Source organism: Poecile atricapillus, chromosome 1 (genome assembly GCF_030490865.1).
Source record: "Poecile atricapillus isolate bPoeAtr1 chromosome 1, bPoeAtr1.hap1, whole genome shotgun sequence".
NCBI classification, from domain to species: domain Eukaryota; kingdom Metazoa; phylum Chordata; class Aves; order Passeriformes; family Paridae; genus Poecile; species Poecile atricapillus.
In genome coordinates, this window is record NC_081249.1 from 145859047 (window position 1) to 145881646 (window position 22600).

At 43.8% G+C, this 22600-nt stretch overlaps 1 protein-coding gene across 10 annotated transcripts in view; it reads left to right on the forward strand.

Moving 5' to 3' along the window:
• Positions 1 to 1607: 1607 nt before the first annotated feature.
• Positions 1608 to 22600, forward strand: part of DPF3 (double PHD fingers 3) — a 186463-nt gene continuing 165470 nt past the window's right edge. For all 10 annotated transcript variants that reach the window (XR_009280056.1, XR_009280075.1, XR_009280071.1 and 7 more), the window contains exon 1: positions 1608 to 1668. Coding sequence is in view for 6 of the 10 variants with exons in the window: in XM_058860146.1 (XP_058716129.1) it covers positions 1637 to 1668 (32 nt within the window). In the remaining 4 variants the exon portion in view is untranslated. The remainder of the gene's footprint in view (positions 1669 to 22600) is intronic.

Here is a 22600-nt window from a genome sequence, read left to right on the forward strand (position 1 = left end):
GCCTGGCACAGTACCTAGTTGACCTAGTAGCTGGAATAGGCAATGTTTTGGAAAGAGGGACCCTAGACCTTAAATTTTAACTTCTTGCAAACTTCTGATGAATCCTTAATGAACGGAAAACCGCTGCATTACGCTTGTGTACCTGTCCTCACTGTGAGTAACAATTATATTCTTTCTGTTCTCCACTCCTCTTCCTTTTCTCTTTTGCCCCAGTATTGGGAAGTTTTATTTTGTAAAATAGTTGAGCAAGAGAGATTTTGGTAGTCTTTATTTTTTCAAGTTCAGCCGAGGAAGATTGCTATTTCTACTGCTGTTAACATCTCACAAACATCACAACTTCCAATCTTTTATTCATTAAGTTGTGAATGAAATCGTTTTTCTAGCTTCCTCACTTTTATGCTTTGACAGTAGTGTGTTTCAATTGTCTTTAGTTGAGTTTATTCTGAATGTATAGATGCAAAGAATGGGGATGCAGACTTGGTTTTGGTGGTGCTTGCTTGTGATTTTTAGAGGGATAGAGGATGCCTGAAGGGAGATGAGACCTTTGGGAGTGGGAGAAAAGGAGGAGATGACAAAGCTGACATTACTATCAGAAAAGGAGAAAACTTCTTTGTTTGATTCTGCTCTTGGCATCTAATTTACACTGGAGCGGTTTCGTGAACTTCAGTGAGTTTACTTCTGAGAGCGAGATCAGGATTGACACCACTTAAATCACTTGGGTCATGCTCCATAATTCATTCGCAAGCTCCTTTAATTAGTTGCAGGTAAACCCAGGCTTCCTGGAGTTCTCTGCCTCCCCAGGAATGGGTTCTGCCTGCTCCCTGCCGCGCTCCGGGGTCCAGTCTCCGGCTCCTGTCTCATCGCAGGGAGCTGCGTGTCCGGTGAAACGCGGCTCAGGGCTCTTCCCCCCGCGGCTCGCCGTGCCGGACGGGGACGGGGACGGGGGCCCGGCTCCCGGCGCGCCAGAAGTTGCTGTGTGGGAGAGAGGAGCGGGGCTGTGTGGGGCCGGCCGGGCGGTCCGGCCGCCGCGCGTTATGTAAGGGCGCAGGGGCTGCGGGCCGGGATGACTGACAGGGAGAGGGAAATTCCGGGGGGAGGGGGAGCGGCGCTGCCCTGAAGCCGCTGCCAGAACCGGCGGCTCACGGAGACCTGGCGGGGCGCGCTGCCCTGCAGAAAGGGAAGCGGCGCGGCAGGGACGCTGCCGGGCAGCGTGCGGAGCGAGAGCGGGCGGCGCGGGCTCGTTTCTCCGCGGGGCACGCCGCCTGGGAAACAGGGGGGCGGCGGCGGCGGTGCGAGGGGACGAGGAGCGAGCCCGGCTTCCCCTCTCCCGGCGCGGAGCGTCGGAGCCGGGCCCGGAGCGCGGCGGGGAAGCGCGGCGGGAGCGCGGGGTGCCCCCCGGCGCGGCGGCGGCCCCGGCGGCGGCGCTGCCCCTTTAAGACCTGCTCGCCGCCAGTTCCAGGGAGAGGGAGTGACCTCTGGGCTTTGACAGCTCCCCTAATAACTAGCAGCGCCCCGGCCCCGCCCCCGCCGCGCCATTGGCCGGCGGGCCGGTATGCCGCGCTGCCATTGGCTGGCCGCTTCCCTTCAGCGAACCTTTAGAACTCCGAGACACAATATTCTGTTACATTGTAGCAAAATGGCGACTGTCATTCACAACCCCCTGAAAGCGTAAGTAGGAATCAAAAATGTACATATTCCGCGTGGTTTAAATATGAAAAAAGGCGCCTTTCCGGCGCCGGCTGCCAGCCGGAGCTGGGTGCCGGCAGCCTCCCGGCGGGTCCCTCCTCCCGCCCTCCTTTCTGCCCCAGCGACTCGCTCGTTTTTTTGTGCAACACATCCCCGCGGCTCGCGCCGAAATTAACGAGGAAAAAATTGTTGGGTTAATTGGCGCCCGGGCGCGGGGCGGGGGGCGGCGGGCCGGCGGGCGGCGGCGGGGAGCCTGCCCGGCGCTGCCGGGGCTCAGCGCGGGGTCGGCGGCGGCCGCGTCCCGCGGGGGTGCACGCACTTGACAGTCCTGCCCCGCTGCCCCGGCCGGCTGGCCCCGCCACCGCGCTCGGCGGGGCACGGACCGGCCCGCGGGGGCGCTCGGGGCGCCGTGCCTCCGCGCTCCCACCGCGGCTCCCAGTTGCCTCCGCAAATCTCTGGGGAGTTGGGATGTCTTGACGAAGCAAGCCCCCCTCGCTTCCCGGCCGGGCGGTCGGAAAGCTGGGCAGCGGGGGCTCTGCCGGTGCGCCGCGGCGGGCGCGCAGGGGAGGGAGCGAGGAGGAGAGGCAGGGAAGCAGACTTGGGTGAAATGAATGACTCGGGACTGCCGGTCGCTGATTTTGGGCAGGAAGTCCTGGGATCTGTTTTGCATATGACAGGCTTTCGCTTTTCAAAGTGGCAAAGAGAGTTGATTGTGTTTCCATCTTGAGAGCGGGCACAAACCGCCGAGGGCTGCACGGACGGGCTCTGACCCCAGCTTGAGAGAGGGAGGGGGCAGGTACTTCTGCTGCGGAGGTATTCCGGGGTTCCCGGTCTGGAAATAAAGCTGATTTCTGAGGGGCACCGCGGGAGCCGGTTGTCGTCTTCTGGATCGCGTCCTTTATTTTCCTTGTGGTCTGCAGCGCACGCCGCTAATCCCCGAAGGCATTAGGGAGAGTGGGATTTGGCACCGTATGTGGGGAGCGGAGCTGTCTTAACCTTTTTCAAACGACTTCCCTGCTAACGGGGGCAGCGCTCTTGCTAGTAAAGCAGGGAAGCAGAGTACCTGGCGGTGACGCTTCGCTTGCACTTTCTGGCTGCGCTGAGTGGGTGTTTTTATATCTTTGAGTTTTGTGAGATGAAATTAGGGCTGCGAGGTTGTTTGTGTTTCTTTTTTTTTCTTTTTCTTTTTTTTTCTTCTTTTTTTTTTTCCCCCCGACTCGAGTCTGTCCGGCTGGAGTTGGAAAAACACTTGAAGGGTTTTCCAGGGATTTCTGCCGCTGTCTCTCTGCGATCCGGAGGGAAAGAAAAGCCTCGAGCTGGGAAGGGGTGCTGACATGTTTATCAGCTCTCCCGCTCCGTCCTGGCAGAAAATCCTTTGCTTTCATTTACTCGCCTTCTGGGATATAGAAATCCGCGGGGACAGGGGAGCGCGGTTGCAGGGGGTTGATCAGAGAAGTCCGAGTATCCTCCTGGGTGGGTGGCGAGGGACTGAACGCGCTCTGAAAGCGGCGCGGCAGAGGCAGCGTGCCCCCCCCGTTCGACGGCAGGTTTGACGCCTGTGCAGGCGACAGCGATTTCTCCCCGTGCCCCTCCCGGCCCCCGGCGCTGCCCGGGCGGCGGCAGCGCACCCCGGGGCCGCACCGCCCGGCTCGGCACCTGGGCACGGAGCGCCGCGGCTCCGTGCGCCCTTCGCGGCTGCTGCCGCCAGCGGGGAAGCCCGGGCTCGGTGGCCTCTGGGGACGGCGGGTGGGAGGCGGGGAGCTCCCGGGAGCCGCCACGGCCACGGGAGCACGGCTGGCGGCCCCGGCCCCCGCCCCGCCGGCGGACGGGACCTTGCCGCCTCGCCTCGCACTTCGCGGGGCTCCCGGCAGCCGCGGCGGATCCTGCCGAAGGGCTGCTCGTGCCGAAATGAATCGGGGCCCGATCCCGCTGCTGCTAAAGTCGCGGAGGACAGGATGAGGCCATTTATAATTAGCTCCCTTCTCCTCCCCTCGCCCCTGGGGGGTGTGAGAGGAGGAAACAATAGACATCAAGTGCTGGGTTCGCTTTTCTCTGTGTGCCTTTTAAAGTACTAACGCTATGTGGAGGAAGCAGAATTGGTACTGGCTGTCTGACACCATCTGTAATTTTGTTGACAACTTGTTTAATAAAACATTTTATAATTTTTACTTATTCTTTAAAGTTGCTGATCGGGAAACAATACACATGTGAATAAATTATGCATGGGATAAATTAGGACAAAAGCAATAGGACACATAATAGGGGAGGGATGCAGTGCACAGTGTTTTATCCTCATGTGTCCTTCCTGACAATGAACGGGAGCTGAATGACATTTGCATTTCCTCTGTCTGCCTTTTGATTGTATCTCAGAACCCACAAACGCCCCCTACAGAAACCGGCCACACAAAGGTTTTGCTCCGAAATGGGGGACAATGTAGGGACTGACAAATCTGGGCTCAGGTATCAAGCAGCTCCTTGTGTGTGCTTGTGCGTTTAAGAGTGTCCAATATTCAGTTTGTCTCTGGCACTTGGACACACATGGGGCCTTGTTCATGCTAGACTAGTCTCTCTGAATAATGTATTCCAGTACCTGAGCATCTGTGGGAATGCATTTCATAGAATAGCTCAGTGTGTGGAGTCCCTTATTAATGATTGGTTTCTCCCTACTCAACTTGCCTCTTTCTCTATCCAGCACTCTCTTATCACTTTCTGGTTCTCTTTTGTGCTTTCATTGCTTTGCTCTTCTACCCTTCACTTCCTCTGGTGAACCAGTCAACCTGACATGACTGCCTGTTATTTCTGCCATTTATCAGCTTCTTGTTTATCAACAAGGTGCTACAGACAAAAATATCAGATCTAAGTTTAAAAGATCTGCAAGGTAAAGTTGGCAGGTGTTTGGACAAGCACATGCTTCTTCATCTGTAGAAACAGCAGCATTCTGACAGCTTTGATGGGACAGAAATGGATTTGAAGTGCTGAATTTGTTGTTGTTGGTTTTTCCCCCCCCACTATGTATCTCCATATTTTGTGTATGTATCTCCATATTTTTTGTTTCCATCTTCTTCTCCTTCGGATATTTTAATATGAAGACATTTGAGTGGGACAGTAGAAGAAACAAATGCATTTTAAAAGTATTCTGAATTACTTCAAATGTCAGTCAGAAATCTCAATGGACTTTGTAAACATTAATTAATTAAACCTCTCAATACCCCTGTGAAGAAAGGATTATTGCCTTTGTTTTATGGATGGCTAAACTAGGACAAAGTGGTTCAGAATCTCTCTAAAAGATGAAGTCTACAATGCAGGTGTTCAACTTCCAGTTTTAGCATTTAGTCCCATTTCCTCCATCTCTGCCTTATTAGTGATGTGCATATGGTACCATAATGCACTTAATGTAATTAAGACCTTGTAATTTACACAGTCTTGTCTAGAAGCAGAGCTGGTTTCCTCCCACCCCTTCTCTGTCTTTACTCCAACCAACGACTTTTATTCCAGGTTGTCAATTAAACACACTAAGTGGAACATGGGTTAGGTTGTTGCCACTTCGGCATGCCCCACACCCTGTAGTGTTCTGCCTGAACACTCACCAGAGGGCTGTTGCCTCCCAGTAGTTTAGCAGTGCTGGTACTCTCCCTTTTGCTCAGGACAGCCTTTGGGACGAAAGAAGCTAACTCAGGCTCAGTTGCTAGGTTAGCTCACTTCCCTGCTGACTGCATTGTTGGATAACTTTGATGTGCTTGGGGATGCTTATTCTCTACCAGGTGTTTGGGGAACAGATCATCACAGATTTGTGTGCACAGTGCTAGAGCTGATCTACCAGGCCTGTTCTGCCTCTGCATTCCCACTGCAAACACACAGCAGCAGTTGGGTTTTCAATTGCCGTATCTTCTCAGATAAAATTGCCCTGACAGCCAACTCCAACCTTTGGGCTGCCAAATGACTTTCCTTGTGATTCTGTGTCATAAGACACCTGTGAAGAAGCGGGCTGTGTTCACATCCCTGTTTCACATTGGCAAGAGACCAGTGTGGGTCTTGGGGTCTTGTATGGCAATATTTCATTAGTTATTACTCTGACTTGAACTCAGACTGGGGACTCTTAACTGGAAGGTCCTGTATCCCATTACACATCCCTGGAACAGCCCTATGTCCTGATTAAGTGCTGATGAAGACTAATTTTTTTAAAATTTTTTTTTATTTTTTTGTGGATGTTGTTGCATAAGGATCTGGTTGCTGATTTTTAATATTAAAGTGAAAGTATAATGTGCAGTGCTGCTTTCAGCAGGTGGAAGCAATAAAATAGACAGACAGGTTGCCAATTCAGTGTTTACAAGTGATGTGGAGGTGAGTTTAATGTGGCCTTGCAAAAGGGAATTTTCTTCTGCTTGACAGAACAGGGTTTGTTTGGCACATTAAACCATGTACCAAAATCTCTACAGCAATTCCAGTGTGGCTCTGATGTTACTTATAAACATAAACGAGCCCTAATGTGGCACACTTCAAATCAAAACAGTTGTCCATATGAAATCAGTATTTTCAAATATCTCAGCAGCAGCTTTCAGAGAAAACGGGATGAATGTTACTGTGTATACAGAGGGAAATATAAGCATAAAACCAAAGTCATTTGAAGGCAGAAAGGGCAAGTAAAGAAGACCTGAGGATACACTGGTTTTGAATATGAGAGGCTCTGATAAATGGCATGTTGCTTGTTACAGTGTTATGTCTGATTCCACCAGTCACTTATGCATGATTAGTTGTTGCAGTGCTTTTGTAATTTTGTTTTGTTGGTCTTTCAGTCTTTCACAGTCTGTCTAGTTGTGTGGATGGATGGATGGATGGAGGTTGTATCTCAAAATTGCCATTGAAGAAAAAGTTTTTAAAACTTATTACTTCTGGTGTATAAAAGCAATATTGAACTATCTGGGTTGTGCTACAGAGACCCAAATGAATGATTTTTTTGGAGGGCATTATAATTTCAAGGTAAGCACATGTCCAATGGGCTGCATGCATGATACCCATTAGATAGGATTCACAGTGTCCTAGTGGGAATACTTTACCCAGAACTCAGGTACACAAAGCAAAGTGGGGATCTCTGTCAGTCTGAGTCATGGGGAAGGTAGTGTGGCTCATCTTTGTGGAGCCTAATGAAAATTGATTTCCTCCTCTGCTTTCCTAAAACTGGAAGAGTGGTATTTGAAGGTTGCTCTCAAGAGCAGACTTTGTCCATCTTGTATGTGTCTTCTGCAGCTTTTGACAGTTGGCTGTACCTGTTCTGTCCTGAAATGAGGCATTCCAAAGCCCCCACTGGCTGTGAATAAACCTTCTTAACACTGCAATTTGCCGAATCCGGAATTTTCTTACTCTGGTTTGTCTTTCATGTCAGAGCTGAATTTCTTTGCTCAGTAGATCAATTTTACAATCTTGGTATTTATTCTGGGCTCATCACTGTGTTGTCTGTATGTGATGTTGCCTTGAGCAAGAACCATTCCAGTATTGTTTATCCCCGAGGACTTGCAGGAGAGGAATGAATCTGTTCCGGGAGTTGATGTTTTTTTCCCTGGGAGAGACCAACCTCTGATCTGAGGTTTCCCTGTCTGGGGTGACATACTCCCATGTGCAGACAAGCAACACCAAGGCAGTGTTGCTTGAGGCCTGTTCTGAGGGCTTCATTAGGGCTGTGCTGCTCTTCTGACTTTGCCTGGCAATCTTGCCCAGGATGCAGAGACTGAGGAGCATTAATCACTTCCTTAGTGCAGGTCCCAGTTTTTGCACTGGTTTGTTTCTTAAAAGGAAATTTATCTCATCAACACAATCTAAAAGGAATCATACTTTAAGAATACTTTTCTTCTATAAAACCAAAAATTTTTAGATGAAAGTGCTTCTTTTTTTTTCATTTCTCTACATTTTGTGGAACAAACCCATATATGCTGGATGAGTGCATGAGAAGCAGAAAGTGGTCTTCTTTCTTATTTCAGAAGAAAGAACTGCACAGTGTATTTTTGCTGTCCAAACTGAGTGACACAAATGTTGTAAGCGAATGCTTGAATTCCAAAAATTTTAAATCCTTATTTATCTTTAATAGCCTAACTTATTAAAAGCATGATACTTTTTTTTTTTTTAATTGTTATATATGGTTTATTTCCCATCAGAGCATATTTTAACCACAGATTCCCAGCAGATGTCTCAGAAAAGAATAATGCAGTGTCTAAACGGCTGCTGGCAAATACCCTCCTCACACCACCATCCTCTCTGCTATGGGAATAGCAGGAGTATGTCAGCATGTGTCTCAGTTTTCAGGTTACCTGCCTGAGCTGGGTGCTGTCAGAGTTACAATTCCAGCCACATGGAAGGTTTTACTGGCACTCCAGCCTTGTCTGAGGGGAGGCTTCACAGGGAGCCAGTGGAGCAGCAAGAGCAGGGGAGGGACGGGTACTGATGAGTGCGCACTAGGTGGCTGTGATCAGCAGCGTGTGCTTGCCAAATCCTGATGCATTAATTTCATGTTCTGCTGAGCTGTAGTTGGGAGAGAGTCTCCTGCTCAGGTGTTGATGGGGACACTGACTACATCAGTGTTCTTCTGGTGAGAAAGGCTGGAAGTGATATTTAATGCCACAGTCTGTTGTGGCAGAACTGATCCAACCTGAGGATCATCTCTCCATTCATACAAAACCATGAGTTCTGTTAGTCTGATAACTTTCTACTTGCTTTCTCATAATTTTCGTAAATGAATATAAAATTCCAACCGTAACATATATAAAATTTTAGTATGCTGAAGAAAGGAACTTCATGTAACTTACAGTTTCTCCCCCTTTTTTTTGCTCAGATTCCTGCTTGTGGTACAAGATACAAAACCTTTGTTAAGACACTATGCTAAATTTTCTACCAACACATGGTTTAATGCTTCCTGCCTTTTAGTTCTCAAAACCCTAGATAGGTTGGACAGTGCAAAGAAAATCATGTGCAGAGCAGTGAAATAACGCCATGCCCTGAGTTGGTTAATTCCAGCCTGCCCTACCGCATCATCTGGCAGGGCTGATTTGATCTGATCAGATGCGGGCATGCTACTTCTGCCAAAATGCAAAGTACAGTGCTTATGTTGCTTTTATGCTTTGAGTTGGCTTCATGAGAGCCACAGGAAGATAGATTATGGCTGTTGGAACAAAATTCCCTCTTGAAAATGTTTTGGAAGAATAACACCAGTTCAGTGCTTTGTGTCACAGGGCTGTGAAGTTTTTGGTCTGCTTCTAGGAACTTTGGAGTTTCTTGTATTCCTGTGTATTTACAACCTAATGTGACTAGTCAAAGAGTTGTGAGAAAAAACCAAAAATGGCTGGAGTTACAGCCCAGATAATTCACTACCCAGTGAACATTGTGAAAAAGAAACTTACTGTGGAGACACAAACTTAGCATTACTTCTTTGAGGGAAAAGTCATGTCTATATTTTCATTCTACTTCCATTTCAAGAACAGTTTTGAAGAAAGTTATCCATGGATTTGTTACTGTTCGAGTATTTTGGTCTCAATATTGTTTCCTGAAAGACTGTGTTTAGTCAATGGTGGGGATAAACATATTTTATGTTTATGATTACTTTAAAACCTGAGCAGTTTGAATAAGGAATAATGGAAACAGTGGTTCATAAAGCTATTTTACTGCTAAACTCCTTTGGTGGGCATCATGTGTGAGGCTGCTCTCCTGAGTGCTCAGAAAAATCACTACCCAGTTTCCAGCCTCAGAAATCATATCATGAACCCACGTGTATCTACAGGCTTACCCCAATTGCTTTTGCCTTTCTTTTTTTCTGAACTACTAAAAGCTGCTTTGAAGATTGTAGGTTTTTGTTTATCCTCCAAGTTTTTAGTTCATTAACATACACCTATTGATGTGAAATGTGGATTAAATCAGGATCACAATTTTAATTCAGAGATTAGTACCTTTTATGGCTGGGCTAGTACAAATTAAGAGGCATGTGAGATGTGATGGGTGAGGGCTGGTGATGGGAACTTCTACTGCTTTGTCATATCTGACTGATGCTTTAATTTTTAGGATGTACTTCTCCAAAAGTGATGTTTCTGTTAACCTTGGGGATGTTACCCTTCAGTGATCTAATGGCATGTGGATGAAAGAGATGTTAATACCTCCACAGGCAGGATGGGGCCCCAAAGGCTTCTTGCTTCTCTCTCCTCCTGTGTTGATGCAAATGAATGGAAACTCAGTCAGGTTACTGGTGTTATGTTGGTGGCAAACAGGCATACCTGAGGTTGAAATCTAACAAAATAGTCTTGGTGGGGGAAATATGTTGAAAACCCTTCTCTGTTTTCTGTCACCAGATCCGATTTGTTTTTGTCAGTAGTCTCAGCTAAATGTTTTATCTTCTCCTTGCTCTCCCCTGCCTCCCAACCTTTTTCCCCCATTGACCTCTATGAGCGCAGTCCTGGCTGCTGATTTATCAGGGCAGGCTGGCTCAGCACTGTGTGGAGATTGCTTTTAATTAACTCTCTTCGTTTTGCCAACCTTCAGGGAGCAGCAACCCTTTAATGATTATAATACTTTATCTGGATTTATATCCACCTTATGTGTTGTTTGTTGCTCTGCTTCCTCACATGCTCTTCCTGAGTCATTTCCCAGAATGAAAGGTTTGTTTCAGCTCCCTCATACAGGATGAGGAAGAGAGGCTGTAATGGCTTCTGGACTGGAAGGATGGACTCTATGAGCTACCTGAGTGTTTTGGAGGCGAATGGGGATTATGTGGTGATGCATTTTGGGGCTGCCTTGGAGCAAGACTCATTTCAGTGACTTGCCTCTATGCACAGGGAGAGGCAGCTTTGTTTTGTGGTTGCAGCATGGCGGATGAGTGCCTACTAAATTAAATCTGCCCCCGACTTGTTGTACAACACAGATAAGTCATGAACCCATTGTCACAGTCAGGTTTAACTCTAGTGACTTCTCTTCTCAGCCTGACTAGCCTGAATGTTGCTAAAATGTAGTTAACTTCTTATGTTTAAATACAGGTCTAAAAGAGAGTCTCTCTTTACCTGCAAAAGTCTAGCTTGGCCTTCTGTGAGTAGCTCTACCAAGTGAAATTTCTTCAAACTGAGCAGAAAGCAGCTATACAAAATTTCTCCCACCTAGAATTTCCTCTTTATGTATCCTACAATGAAGATTTCAGGAGAGTCCAGCATGAAAGAATTAGAAAAAGTATGTTATTTGAATGTAAAGTATGTGTCACTTTTGTGCCAAAAAAATGCTTTATAATCATGCTTTAATTGAGCATCCTAATTCCTTTTTGTAGTGTAATTTCCTCCATTCTTCCATGGGAAGAATGGCATGCACTGTCTGACTAGGTGATGGTCACACTAGTCACACCATCAACCATTGAGTCAACATTGCTTTGCTTTTGTTGTTGAGCATGAGTGATGTGTTGAGTGTGAGTCGCAGTCCTTCCTTGTTACCACTTTCATGACCAAACTGAAGAGTGGAAAAGTGAATTAAGACTGTCTGCCTGGTTCTGATGGAAGTTCACCAAAAAATTATTTATACCTTCCTTAACGGTGGTGAATTATGCCCAGAGCTGATAAAGGCATTTTGGGATGCAAAGACTTTACCATGGAAATGAACCAAGTGGCAACTACTTTTGCATTTCAAAACATAGATGCTGTACACCAGTCTGTTCAGTACGATTTCAAAGTCCTTGGTGTGAGAACAGTGTTACGTGTCTGCTTGTAAATATGTGTATTTAAAGTGTATTTGAAGCCCCTTTGTTAAAATGGCAGAGGAAAGGAAGGAAAGGAAGAAGTTCCCAGATCTAGTCCTCCCTTACCGAGGAGAAAGAGACACCAGCTGAAAGGAATACAGTCGTGGGTGCTACTTATCAAAATGTTGGCAGCACATCACTGCGGAAGATCATCTGTGTCATCTGGTCTGTGGTTTGTGTTTGTATCTTTGCTCTCTTCTCCTGCAGTCAGCTTTACTTTTAAAAAAATAATTGTTTGAATTTATATTTTTATGTGTTGTTGCTGCAATTCCACAGTAACTAACTCCTGGCATTCTCAACTGACCAGGTTGCAAACATATCTGGTTCAGGTACTCATTCTGCTGAGTAGATCTGAAAATAAATTCCCTTTTCCCCTGTTATTAACTTTCTAGTTTTGTTTCCACAACTAACTTATCCACAAAGTTCTAGGGTTAGAAGAGGCTGTCTCCTGACACAACTTCTAAATTCCTCACTGCAGAACACACTGACCATGCAATGTTGAAACCTGGCTGGCTCTCAAAGGACAGTGTATTTCCCAGGCTGCTGTTTCCAGCTACCTTCTCCTCCGTGCACCCCTCAGAACAGAAGAAGAGGAACAGATGAGGGGTGAGCACTCTGCCTTTGGGAAAGGCTCTGACCTGAAAATGGATTGCAATTCCAGCCGAACGGTTCCTTCCCTTGGTAACAGAATTGCACGCCTGGGCTCTGAGCTCTTTGCATTAATTTCATCTCTGCTAAACTTTCCCAGTCAATTAACCATGTCCATCTCCTGCTCTAGCAGCCACATGTGCCTTTTCTGCCGCAGCAGGGTTTTGAAGCAGTAACTCCCTGCAGCCTTTGCTGCAGCAGTTTTCCTCGAGCAGCTTCCCTGAAGCATGGTTATCAATCAGGACCTGTCAGGTTTTTTCCCCCCAATGCATCTATTTTCAGAGCTGTAGGAGTTTGACCTATTGCTTTTGTCTTTATGAGTACTACTTTTTTACAATAGAGCCCAAAGCTGCATGAAAATTTCAGTCTTAGTGTAAGGAGATTCTGCTAAACCTGGGTATTTCTTTTGCTTTCTGTCATTTTGCCTCCCTTGTGTTTTAATTTTGCTTGTCCAAAAGGCCTTGTTAAGCTGGCCAGTAGCTCTTGTGTGGTTGTTCCAGGCAGCACCTGCAGTGCAGAGTTCTCCTCTGAGTACTTGACTAACAGGATTTAATGAAAGAGTAGTGAGTTCTTAGAGGCTGGAGTGTCTGGGAGATGCTCAGCCCTGGGGTTTGATGTAGGCTACCTTTGAAGGGAGCTCTGCACCTGCCTCTGGAAGAGTGGTTTGGATGCTGGCTGGGACTCTAGTGGTCCCTTGGCAAAGCACCTAAGGGACAATGAGTGGCTTGAACATGATTTCCTTGCATGTTGTGCTACGATCAAAGGTCAGGTTGGGCTAGGGTGCCTATTAAAGGAAGAGTCTATGCTTCTTGTCTTGAGCATGTGGGTGAGCCTAGTTCTGTTTCTATAGGTACCTATATCATAAAGGCTGCCATCCTAGCTGCCACTAATTGGGTCCTGTGTGGGCGCTTTCAGACTAGAAGACAAAGGCAAATTGGCCACAGTGCCTCAGTTAATGGAAATGTAGGTTTAAAAGAGGGTTCCTGGGTCTTATGTCCAGTCCTCTGGTACCATGTCAGATAATCTCTTTCATAAACTGAAAAGTCCTTGTCTTAAATCCCCACTTGGACTGTTTGTTCCCATTACTCCTCTTGGGAAGGTTCCAGAACCCACTGCTCTGGTGGCTGGAAATAGCATTTTAATCCCTAGCCTAGCCCTACTTGTGACCAGTTTATTCCCATTTGTTCTGGTGCCAGCATGGAGTTGTAAATACTATTGCTCCCTCCATGTCTCTCCTCTCCACTATGACTTGTACATTTGTGCAACACTATTATAAGCCCTGTCAGTCTTTGTTTTGATATACTAAACTGTCTGTGCTATCTTTTCCTTTCCTTTGGTCGCTGAAGTATTGATTGTCTTTGTTGTCTCTACTCCAGCTTGGATTACTCGTATTCAGCCTTCTTGAGTATGAGTAACAGAGTTGTACTTTTTTCCAGGTGGTTTTGCCTTCTACAATAACTTTCTTTTTTACCTCTTCTCGGAAAACCTTGCTTTTGCATTTGTTTATGTTGTATAATGCTGCTGGTTCATAGTTCTCCTGTGGTAGACTAATACTGTTATGTTTCTTCTTCTGTCCTTTCAGCTGTCGCTGAGATGATGATCTGCAAGTTATTAAGTGAAATTTATACTGAATTCACTCCATCTAATTCTTCTTGTCTGATGCTTTTAATTTCCTTGGTGTCCCTTCAGCTTATGTAAGTGGCTAGCTTTTCTCAACACACACATTTTTTGTGCCAAGGTCATTAATGGAAACACTGATTTCAGCTCCCAGACCAATCCTTTCCAGAACTCCAGAAGTAACTTCCCATCAGCCAATTACTGTCTCTGTGTCCAACCCTCTTTCAGTAGTTTTTCTCTCTTCACACCATTCTTTTAACAAGCCAAATCTTCTCCATTTTCAGTAATTTCTCATATACTACTGTATGAAACATTCTCCAAAAGTCCAAATAGCTAAGAAGTATCTTATGGAAGCAAGATGTCAAGTTACTCTGTCATAAGGTATCAATCTTGCATCTTTGTAGTTTCCTTGTTCAAGACTGTTTTGGATTGTTTTACACTTAAAAAATTGCATGTCAGTAAACTCAAGCTCAGTTAACCTTCCTGAAATAATTCCCAAGGCTTGTGTTCTATAGCAGTTAACAATAAGTATCTTATTTTGTTTGTTATACTCTGCTAATATAGTAGTGACCATGATCTGCAGTATCTGTTTAAAGAGCTTGCTAGTAGATGTATTGTTTCATGCCACAGTTTTTTGGCAGACATCATTCAGAATTTATGTCATGACTGCACAAATGTCATTGTGGCTTCTACCTCAGTCATTCCAGTGAAGCACAGCATTCCTTTAATTCTGTGCTTGTACCTGCATTGTATTTAATCTATGTACCATTCGAACTGCAAACCAGCTGAACTTTCTTTGATCACTTTTATTTTGATGCCTGAAGAATATTGCTGTTTTTAAATAGCTTTTGCAAGTTATAACTCTTGACTTTGGCAATTCTCCCTATACTTCCTGACCTTTAAGATCCATTTTTAAAATTCTGTTACTACTGTTTTCTGCTCCTGAAGGGTGTCTGTTTAATTCTGATGTCCTTTTCCAAGTCAATTATTCAGCCAATAACTTCTCCAGTCTTTCCATATGATTTTCAAACAATTCTTGCATTTTTCTCTAAAAGAAATTCCCAAAGTTCTGCTGTATTCTGCTCCTCCCATGCTTAAGGAACAGGTTTGAAGTACTTTGTGATGGTGATGAGTACTGTACAGTTTTGTATCTATTCTCGGACTTCAGAAGACTTAGGCCATGTTGATATAGGGAAAGCAGGGGTGAGTCTGTTTAATACCAAGTTGTTTTACTTAATTAGATGATGCCTAAATGTGGCTTTTAAGATTTCATCAGTGTGAAACAATGTTGAATCTTTCACTAGAGTTGAAACCATTGAGTAGAAATCCAAATGACCAATGTAAATTTGGTTTTTAAAATTACTTCATTCCATTTTTCTCCAGTGTTTTTTGTCTTATTCAGAGAAAACTGTGCATAGTACACACACACATATACATATATGAGATATAATATAGGAAAGAAAGAATGTATTTACACACGGTGTTTAGGAAAACATGGTATTGTTTTTTAATCAATGTCATTGCATTTTAAACATTTCTGTATGCTTCTTACTGATTTATAGCAGTACACAATTCAAGTCTTTTCTAGTGGTCAGTTTCACAAACTCACAGAGATAGGAAAAAATGATACATACATTCTTTTTTTTTTTTTTTCCACACTATAGGACTCTGGGAACTTTTAAAATATAGCAGTTTTTGGATCAATGCATATCCCAGCAAGACCTTGCATAAGTGACCTAAAATCGTGTGATCAAACCTCTTCTCCCCTCCCCATCCCTAGAGAGATATTTGTAATTAGATAAAATGAGGACAGAATATGCATAAGTATCTGTTATGCTGGGATTCCTGCCCAGAAAGGAAACTAATGGCCTGAGCTGGCCATAATCTTTTGCACCCTGTGTACTATTGACAAGGCTATGGCTCGAGATGTTGGGAGTTCAGGGGCAGATTTTTGCTGCTGTCTTATGGTAACCTTTCTAAATTGACTGCTTTCCAAAACAAGTCAAATTACACAGCCTGTATTTTACTCATCATTCATTGTCAGGGACATTTTGCTTGTAAGAGAGGGCCTGATTCTTCAGTCTTCTGCCTAATGCAGTGGAAGTGAGTTTAAATTACTGCTTCTGTGGTTTGTAAGTGTTACACATTCACTTCGCCCAGATGTAAATGACCACATGAAGTGCAAGACAGTGGAGAACTAGAAGTAGAGTAGGTAATTTTTTTCCATTTCATCTATCAATTTGCTGCTAGTCATTGGTTCTTCAGAGTGGAGTTCTGTGAACAAATTCATCTCTCTCTAGTTAAATTAAGTAGCCTTTTAAAGCCTGTGTGACAAGTTGTCTAATACCATGGTACTACACAATATAAGAGGATGGCAGATGGATGGCACTTCAGGAATCTGGAGGCTTATTTATGCACTGTTGCTGTTTTCTTCTTTCTCCCAATGCATATTGTAGGTGTCAGCCTGCCCCTCACAAAATTCTAGTTATGCAGTCCTCTCCTAGATTTGTGGATTTTGTCTCATGATTTGGCAACAATAAAACAGAAACCCTGGGCGCTTGGAGTTCTGTCAGTCATCCTCAGATATCCCAGTTGTTGGTAAATCCTCTCATGAAAAGCTTTTCTTGGAGCAGGCAAGTAGTGTGCATGCTAGTTTTCCTCTCTTACTTTGCTTCAGTGTCCTTGGGGTAAATGCCAGTGAAAGTAAGAAGTGTTTTTACAAAAAAAGGGCAAAGTCACATGAAAAGCATGCCCTCTTCCACATTCCCAAGGAAGGTATCTACCCAGCATTTCCACTGTTCTGCCCTGCATAGCTAAATCAGGAAAAGAGCCAAGGCCATACTGAAATTTGATTCTGTTTTGAAATTATGTCCAGTTTGGCATCTTTTTGAGCTGAGAAGGTTTGGCTTGCTCTTCTTTTCCACTCACAGTAATTTACAGAGTGGGATATTTGGGGTGAATCTCTGTTTTCTGTGCTTACAAGGCAGCAGGAGCTTCTATGGCTGGGCTGGAATGTGTTGTTTCAACACACTGAATGTGAAAAAAAACCCCTTCAGCTTCATACAGACTGTGGTTTTTGTTTGTACTCAGTCAGTGTGATTTCACTGAAGTCCAAAAGTTATGCCAGTGTGAGACACAAACCAAGTCTATGTTATTTCAAGGCAACAGTACCACCAGAGAAAATTCCTTTTATTCTACCCATCCTCCTCCCCCTCTTCGTTTCTCAGACTCTCTGTCCTTGTCAGATATTCAGTAGTGCCTGATGCTTATAATTTGGCAGCAAATGTTGACAGCAGTAGCCACCTATCAGATCCTTAGCAGAAGCCTATAGCTTAACAGACAGGACAGACAGCAGATAGCTTCTTAGTAACAGGGGTGGGTCAGAACAAAATCCTGGATCTCAGCACTTCTTGTGAGCTTTGAAGATTGAACCTGGATCTGAAGTTAAATGTCTTTAATGGACAGGATCCAAACACCCACATGCTTTGGCAGAGCTCAGATCCAAGTTCTGTCTACCTAAAGAATCAAGGTTCTGTTTTCATGTGGATTCTTCTACCAGTGAAAAGCGAGAGAAGGGATAAGACAGAAAATATGACACATTGGCAAAATTGTTTTTCAATAATATGTTTTTCAAAGTTTTTTCCATGAGGCGTCAGCAGCTCTTAAAAAATCACAGGGAGAGCATACAGTTGTCAATGAGCCAGAACAGTTAAATGTTTTTAAATATTTGAATTGGGTTATTCCTTCACCTTTCTTTCTCACAAACATGCCTAGTAAAACTCCAGTAATGAAAACACTTGCTTGGGGAAGGGAATAAAATCTTTTTCAGCAAATAATGATGGTGACATTTTAATTGCATCATAACAACACTGTTAGCAATGGTTTAGGTTTGGCATTGAACTTATACACAACATTTGTTCTTTTATACAGTATTGGTATTACATAGTAAAAATAGCACAATTGCAAAATTCATTTGTTACTCTTCTGCCAACTTTGTTCAGCTGACTGTTGCTGTTTGAACTTTTAAAGCAATGTTTCTTCCATATGTTAATACCAACTGTACAATTAATTCTCTCTGCTTTCAAATAATTCTCTTGTGCTTTAGTAGTTACTTTCCAGTTCGAGTTACCTGCAAAACCGCTTCTGTCAGATGAGCTGTGCTCATCCTGAGTGGTTCCTTACATTTAGATGATAAAGAGCAGCCACTGCCTTTAAATTTCCCAGTACATTCCCGCACAGAAGTTGCAGGCACTTTGCTTCACTAAGACATTTCAGGATGGGACTATTCAGAAAATTTAATCTTTCTAGTGTGAGATTTGGACCTACTCTGTGATGTTTTGGATGCCATGTATACTCAGATTATTTTCTGTCTGTGAAGGATTAAAGTAAAAGCAAAATCAAGAGGACAAAAACAAGACCAAGAGCATCCATAAAAGAACACTGTAATTGTACCTAGTACTAGTTGGCACTGGAAGTCTCCACTGGATCACACTTAAACTAGTTTTGGATTAAGGGAGTAAAAAAATCAGCCCAGTAAATAGGGAGAGGGAAGAACTGTCCCTGGGTGAAATGGTGCTTCTTTGGGTAGTTTCTAGCTGGGAACAGGCTGACATGCAGCTAGACCTCCTGCTGCATCTTCTTGGGAAGTTAGAATTCAGACAGAGAAGTCACAAATAAATTTTAATTTAAAATATTTTGAATTCTTCCTTTTTCTTACTGTTACATTTAAACTGCACTTTATTTTAAGAAGTTTTTTTTTGTTTTCTTTGTTTACTTCTTAACAGTTTCTCATGTGTGAAATTTTAAATTGGAAAGAATCATTATGCAAGAGTTTGTGTGCAGACTAGAATCTGATCCCAGAAAGGGGAATCAATGGGGGTTTCACACTAGGAAGGGCATCAGAGGGGGATACACTTAGAGAGATCTGAGAAGAGCTGAAGTGTTGCTGGTCCCTAAGAAGTATCTCTTAAGGGTTAAATGGAGTGGTTTTGTTTCCTGACAGGCCTGCTCAGAATTTCACTCAATGCTTCCTTTTACATATGTATAAACATAAAATGTGATATTGAGCTTAAATGTACTGGCTGATACTGGACCCAATCCTTATTTGTTCCCAGATATCACTAAGGAGTCCTGGGATTGGTAGACCTGCGCTTATTTGAAGATTGTTTGAATGGTGATGAAAGGCTAGAATACAACTGTGCTTATACAGTAGGGGACAGTGCTTGTGTGAAGCATTTTTCCTCTGCTTTAAGTTGGTCACACACCTCTATAGCAATAACTCTTACAAAATCACTCATCAGCACGCTTACATAGTGCATCATCTACTCTCGTGGCAGCAGTGCTCCCTGGGACTGCACGTGCCTGTGCTCCAAGGGAATCCGGGGCGTCCTGGCAGTGCAGGAAAAGCTCCAGTTTGTCTCTCCGAGGATAAGGCCAGTTCTAGTCCAGTAAGGGGACTAAAGGGGAAGAAAGAAGTAGGAAGAGAAGAAATGGAGAACGAAGGGAGGATGACTCCTGTTTCTCCTTTTCCAGCCAGGAGGGTAGGGAAAATGGGAATGGCACATGCAGCTGGGAGCTTTCCTCCAGCGGCATCCACTCCCACTTGGCAGCCACCAGCACGCTAAGCCTGGTTTGTAAATGGCTTTGATAATGTTCTTCTCTTGAAGCTTTTAGAGAACCTAAGCTGCCTTGAGAAGTCCTGCTGAGACACACATGGTTAAAACCTTCAAAACGTGGGCTAGGTTCAACTGGTCAGGTCACCCATGGAGGCTCTGCGGGATCAGTAATTGGGCCTGTGCTGCCTGATATTTGCAAATGACCTGGGAAAGAATGTGAAGAGGAGGTGGCAAACTAAGCTGATAATACTAAGGATGCTCCATGTGGGAAGAACACAAGGTCGCTGCAAAGTGTTGAAGAAGAACCCCATGAGACTGAATTATTTAGGTCATTAAAATGACTGATTATGTTCAGTTTACATAAATGTAAATTAAGACACATAGGGAAAAATATCCCAAATTAATGTATATAGGAAGAGGGACAGAACTGGTTACTGGCACTGAAAAGTTTTAGAGTCTAATGGATCTATTAAAATATTATATTTGTGCTCAGTAATAGGTAAAGATAATAATAAGCTAATAATTAAAAGAAAGGGAGAGAGGAAGGAAGAGATGCAGGGTGAATGTTAGGAGTTAGTATCAAAGGAAAGAAAACAAACATCATTACTATGAAAATATATTTGACACATTACTGATCTTTTCCAACCTAAATGATTCTATGTTTCTGTAACTCTATATAAAGTCCAAGGTTTGAAGCATGCTGGAATACTGTGAGCAGTTTGGTCTCCCTGTATTGAAAAGGATACAATAAGCTGAAAGATGTACTGAGAAAGAAACAAGGAGGATCAAAAGGAATGATTTCTGTATGAAGAATTACTAAATTGGTTTGGGTTTTCCAGTCTGTAAAAAGATTTCCAAGTTTCTCTCTATGAGAGAGGTTCCTGAGATCAGGAGCATAGTGGAAGGGGCAAATAGGGGATGGATGGATGTTCATTCTCCCTCTTGAAGTCAAAAGTCAGGACATCAAATGAGATTATCAAGAGGCTGGTTCAAAAGGAACGAAAGGAGACACATTTTTTGCTAAATGTTAAATAAACCTGTGAAACTCTTTACAATGGGATGTGTGGGATATTGAAGTTTACCTGGGCTCAAAAACCATCAGCTTTACAGAAGGTAGATCCTTCAATGGCTGTTGAATTCCTTGATATCTGGATCACAGTTCGCCAGAGGCTGAGATGCGATACAAGCATGTTTTCTGCAGACTATCACTATATCCATATTTTGTGTTCCTCCTTAGGGATTCTGTACTGTCCTCAGTTTAAGACCACGTTAGATGGACCTTTGGTCTGACCTGATACGGCCATTTTTGCTTCAAGTTCTCTGGCAGTCACACAGTACTTAGCAGTGTTGCAAGAAAGGCCTTGAGAAGTTTCAAAATAAGAGACCCAGAAATGCAAGATGGAATTATGATTACTGGCTGAATAACCAGAGCTTTATTTTGTTCGTTGCAATGTTTGCTCCTGCATGTCAACCCTAGGGGGAAGTCGGTGTGCCAGTTCACCCAGGTCTTGCAACAACCTGAGACAACCTGTTTATTAAACATACACTTTGGCTTCTGTACAGAGGAAATGGTATGATCCAGACTGGTAATGCAGAGACTTGCATATAGTTTCTGCCTACACCACTGACTCTCTGTATATTTGCAGACAAGTCCTGTGCTGTAGTGTTTTCCTATGGAAAGAATACTTAAAATCCTTTATGTCTCTTCTTAAATAGAAGTTTGAGATACATGGTTGTTAAGTGCTAAATAAGTGCTAAAACTTGTGAGTGAATGCAAAGTGTTTGATGCTGATTTTTTTAAAGGGCATTACATTTAAGAAATTTACAGTCTACATGTCTGTTCATAGGCATCTCATTCAGACTGAGTAAGAAGTAAAACCTATATTCAATTCATTCTAGAGGGAAAAAAAACCCTTAATTAGTTGTTTCTTTATTTATTAGTCACTTGTTTGATGTGTGTGTGTGTCAAAGCTGTCAGGATGAACCCCTGGGAAATCTGAAGTGGTCTGATCTGACTAGAGGAACTATAATTTTTATTGTCTTTTCTGTCCTGTTGCGGTTTCATTTTGCCTTTTTTTTTTTTTTTTTTTTTCTCTCACTAGGTCACTGTTTGTGGAATGAGTTTTCCAGTCATGTCTCAGATTCACAATCATAGGTGACCTTTGCTCTTCCATGTGGCTCTCTTTCTGCTCCTGTGGCCATTTGCAGACATGTCTTATAAGTTAATATTTATAATGAAAGGCAACTGATGGCGCTTGCACATAAGGTGGTTGTCCTCTCTTGATGCTGTGCAGTAGCATGCCTGAATTCTGATGAGAAGACATTCTCTTGTTCAAAATTAAAGGTGTTCAGTGGAATGATTAATAATTGCATTAGGTACTTGATCAAATATCTGTAGATGGTTCCAGAACACTGTACACATTGGGTAAAAGACATAACAAAACCCATTTTCTCAGTGTGCTACCTAGACATTCACACAGCTTTCTACAGTCGGGACGAAGCTGTGATGTGGTCCTTTTATGTATCAGCATTTGAGCTCTTAGATATATTTTTGAGAAATCTTTAGAGATGAAACACAAACTTTGGCAGCGTGACCAAGAAGACCTACCTGATCGCTTTTACTACTGGGATTCGAGTGCTGGGATCGCATCAGTGCTCTGCCTCAAAGCTGCTACAGGTCAGGAAGTGTGGGAGGGGACCCAGGAGCTTGTGCAAACCTCCTCTAAGTTTGACTAATAAACCTCTAAACACTTTTCAAATGAAAGAGCTGGGACTGTGAGGTTCCTTGGAAAACCTTACCACAACAGAAGAAATTAGCAGCTCCTATTAATGGATCTGCTTCGTGCTTCCACGTGGAGTACTCCTACTAGACATGGGGGCAGTCACAATGTCAATGTAAGTCTACATTGCAAATATAAGGCAAAAGATGTGCAATTGCTTCTTGATAATGTTGCATGTTTCCAGTGCTTGCTAATGGGTTCACAGGGCTGCTGCAACTGGCTGCCAGGAAGACGCGTGGATTGTGAGGATAGGCTGGCAGTAAAATAATTAGTACTGGTATTAATATATTTTATTTTGTGCCAATTATTTAATGTTCTTATCTGAACCCATGAGTTCTACTTTTTTTTTTTTAATTTTTTTATTTTATTTTTCTGATTCTATTCCCCACTGCCGGGTGTGTGTGGAGCCAGTGAGTGAGTGGCTGTGTGGTACTTAGTTGCCAGCTGGGATTAAACCATGACACCCTGGAATTTGTTTCCAAACTTAACACTCTGAGCTTCTGAGC